Source organism: Solanum verrucosum, unplaced genomic scaffold (genome assembly GCF_900185275.1).
Source record: "Solanum verrucosum unplaced genomic scaffold, falcon-dt-bn FXZP01000308.1, whole genome shotgun sequence".
Lineage (NCBI taxonomy): Eukaryota > Viridiplantae > Streptophyta > Magnoliopsida > Solanales > Solanaceae > Solanum > Solanum verrucosum.
Window position 1 is genome coordinate 943,863 of NW_026020574.1, and position 2,972 is coordinate 946,834.

A 2,972-nucleotide genomic window follows, 5' to 3' on the forward strand; every position below is an offset into this window, starting at 1 on the left:
TATAGGTTTGGAGCTCATAAATTCACCAAGTTATCATTCTCAAGTCAAGGACAGCACGATCGAAACGAAATCAGTAAATCAAGTAAACAATATACAAGGAGTATCAAGTTCAATATATAAAGGTCTAAATGCAAGAATGCTCATAGCACAACTTTTCAAGAGATTTAATAACAAGGCTCACACAATATATACATCATGTGGTCACACCAAGCACAAGCAGGTATCAAGTAGGGTAAAAACCCAATAATGAAGAGAACCAAGAACCATATTAATAAAATGGCTTCCTAGTTTGTACTTAAAATCGGCAACTTCCATTCTTAAGACGAACTAAAAATCCAGAGTCAAGATGGCAAACGATATGAACCAAGAGGCATGCCAAGAGTGACAAAGTCACAGCCACAAGTAGGACAAGGTCCCAACAAGAGTACTACGTGATCAAACAATCCGTACAAGTGGGTGACTTACATAAGTGTCTTTAATGTATTAAAGAATACCAATACGACAATGCAAAGTCACAACAGGTAACTAAGGTACCAAGATAACTTTCACATATACCAGCAGGTAAAAAGAGTATAGGTATAAGTTTATAAACAAACCTCAGTTCTTTAACACAAAAATAGTCCAACAAAACTCCACGACTCAAACGGTAGACCTAGCAGCGTATCAAAGTCTTCAACTTGTACACAAGGATATAGAACTTTAAACAAATGAATTCAATAACTTATTTGATTTCTAGTAGCTCAATAATGATGACGTAAAATAGGGTTATCACCACAAGTAAGCCTATACTCTACAAATACGACTATGCTCCCAAATAGTAAATTCTGGCCATCCTAGTGCATCATGTCGCAATTAAAATTTGAAATGGCAAACGGCAAAAATGGATTGTATACTCTTCATGAAAGATGTGGGTACATCTCTTAAGGTTGCAAGCAACCAAGAATCACCGCAAAATGTATTTTGGATAAAAAGATATGGTCAAAAGACTAACAGTTGTCCATACAGTATTTCAAAACTTCAGAATCTGGAAAGAACTTGTCCTATGATGCGTCCCATATTTCGAATCCAAAACAACTAAATTAGAGTTTAATATAAACATAAGAGTGTACATATGTGAATTATCTTTCCAAATATTATTTACAGTAAATAAAGTTCTATAGAACTAGATATGCTTAATCTAATAAACGCTACCCAGCTTAAAAACAGGTTTTACCTGTTACCATAAAGAATAGTGTAACTTGATTTCCAGCAAAAAGGACCAAAAATTTCTCTTGTGATCTTGAAGAACAACAGGTTAGATAATGTTCTAAGGGACTTATGCTTCAGCTGAAACGTATTTCCTAAGAGGAGGTGTCAAATTATTGTAACACAAGAGGTGCTTATCATATACACCGCTGTCCATAAAAGTTGGCTGCCCAAATACTTGTGTGCTGCCCAAATGCATACATATACACCTATATATAAATATATATATCCTTCACCTCCTTTTAAACCTATACATATTTCTAATTAAAACATTACGCAAATACCCCATGCAATACATTAAATTACGATGACAATTATTTTAAACAAGGTTGCATATATAACATTATTTCAAGTTCCCAAAATAAGAATTAAACATATTGTAATAATTAAGCAGTGGTTTATCGACATGCGACTCTTGTTAGAATTTTTGGGGTGTTACAACTCTCTCCTCCTGAAAGAAATTTCATCTCAAAATTTACCTTACAATAGTCCCGGAACAAGTGCGATACGGGTTCTCATGTCTTCTTTTCTTTCCCACGTAGCTTCTTTTCCAGAATGTTTCCTCCAAAGTACCTTTACTAAGGGAATTCTCTTGTTTCTAACTTGCTTTATTTCTCGAGCTTAATTAGAATAGGTTCTTCATTAAACGTCAAGTCAGTTTAACCTCAATAGACTCTACTGGAAGAACATAAGATGGATCAGAACGATATCTTCTAAGCATAGAAACATGGAAGACATTGTGAATCTTGTCTAACTCAGGTGGCAAAGCCAGTTTATATGCAACTGGTCCAACCTTTTCAAGTATCTCATAAGGTCCGATAAATTGGGGACTAAGCTTTTCTTAATGGCCAAATCTCATAATCTTTTTCCATGGAGACACCTTTAAGAATACTTTATCTCCAACTTGATATTCAATGTCACGCCTTTTAAGATCAGCATACCACTTTTGTCTATCCGAAGAAATCTTTAGACGATCTTTGATAATTTTTACTTTGTCCTTTATTTGTTGCACAATTTCAGGACCAACAAGTTTTCTTTCACCAAGTTCACTCCAACAAAGAGGGGTCAGACATTTTCTTCTGTATAAGGCTTCATAGGGAGGGATTCCAATACTCGATCGGTAACTGTTATTGTAAGCAAATTCAATCAAAGCCAAGTGTGTGTCCCAACTACCCACAAACTACATAATGCAAACTCGAAACATATCCTCCAAAATTTGTATCACTATTTCCGACTGGCCATTTGTTTGAGGATGGAACGAAGTGCTAAATTTCAATTTAGTACCCAAAACTTCTTGCAAGCTGCCCCAAAATCTAGATGTAAACCTTGGGTCTCGATCGGATACAATAGATACAGGTATCCCATGTAGTCTTACAATCTCATTAATGTACAATTCTGCTAAACGCTCAAGTGAGTAATCCATCCTGATTGCTAAGAAGTGAGCACTCTTGGTTAGCCTGTCCACAATCAACCATATTGCATCATGGTTCCTTTGAGTGCGAGGAAGTCCTGAAATAAAGTCCATTGTTATTCTCTCCCATTTCCATTCCGACATCGACAAGGGCTGTAGTACACAACTAGGACTTGATGTTCTGCCTTTACTTGTTGACAAATCAAACATTTAGAGATGAACTCTGCAATGTCTCTCTTCATACCATTCCACCAATAATTTTCTTTGATGGTCTGGTACATCTTTGTACCTCTATGATGCATTGCATATGATGCAG

General features: G+C 35.8%; 1 protein-coding gene across 1 annotated transcript; it reads right to left on the bottom strand.

The window, feature by feature from the left end:
• Positions 1 to 1,177: 1,177 nt before the first annotated feature.
• Positions 1,178 to 2,770, bottom strand: LOC125811249 (uncharacterized). Its single transcript, XM_049490749.1, has 4 exons — positions 2,571 to 2,770; positions 2,138 to 2,369; positions 1,910 to 2,038; positions 1,178 to 1,213 (listed from the first exon to the last, which is right to left on the bottom strand). The coding sequence occupies exons 1-4, from the start codon at positions 2,768 to 2,770 to the stop codon at positions 1,178 to 1,180; spliced, it is 597 nt and encodes a 198-aa protein (XP_049346706.1).
• Positions 2,771 to 2,972: the final 202 nt, after the last annotated feature.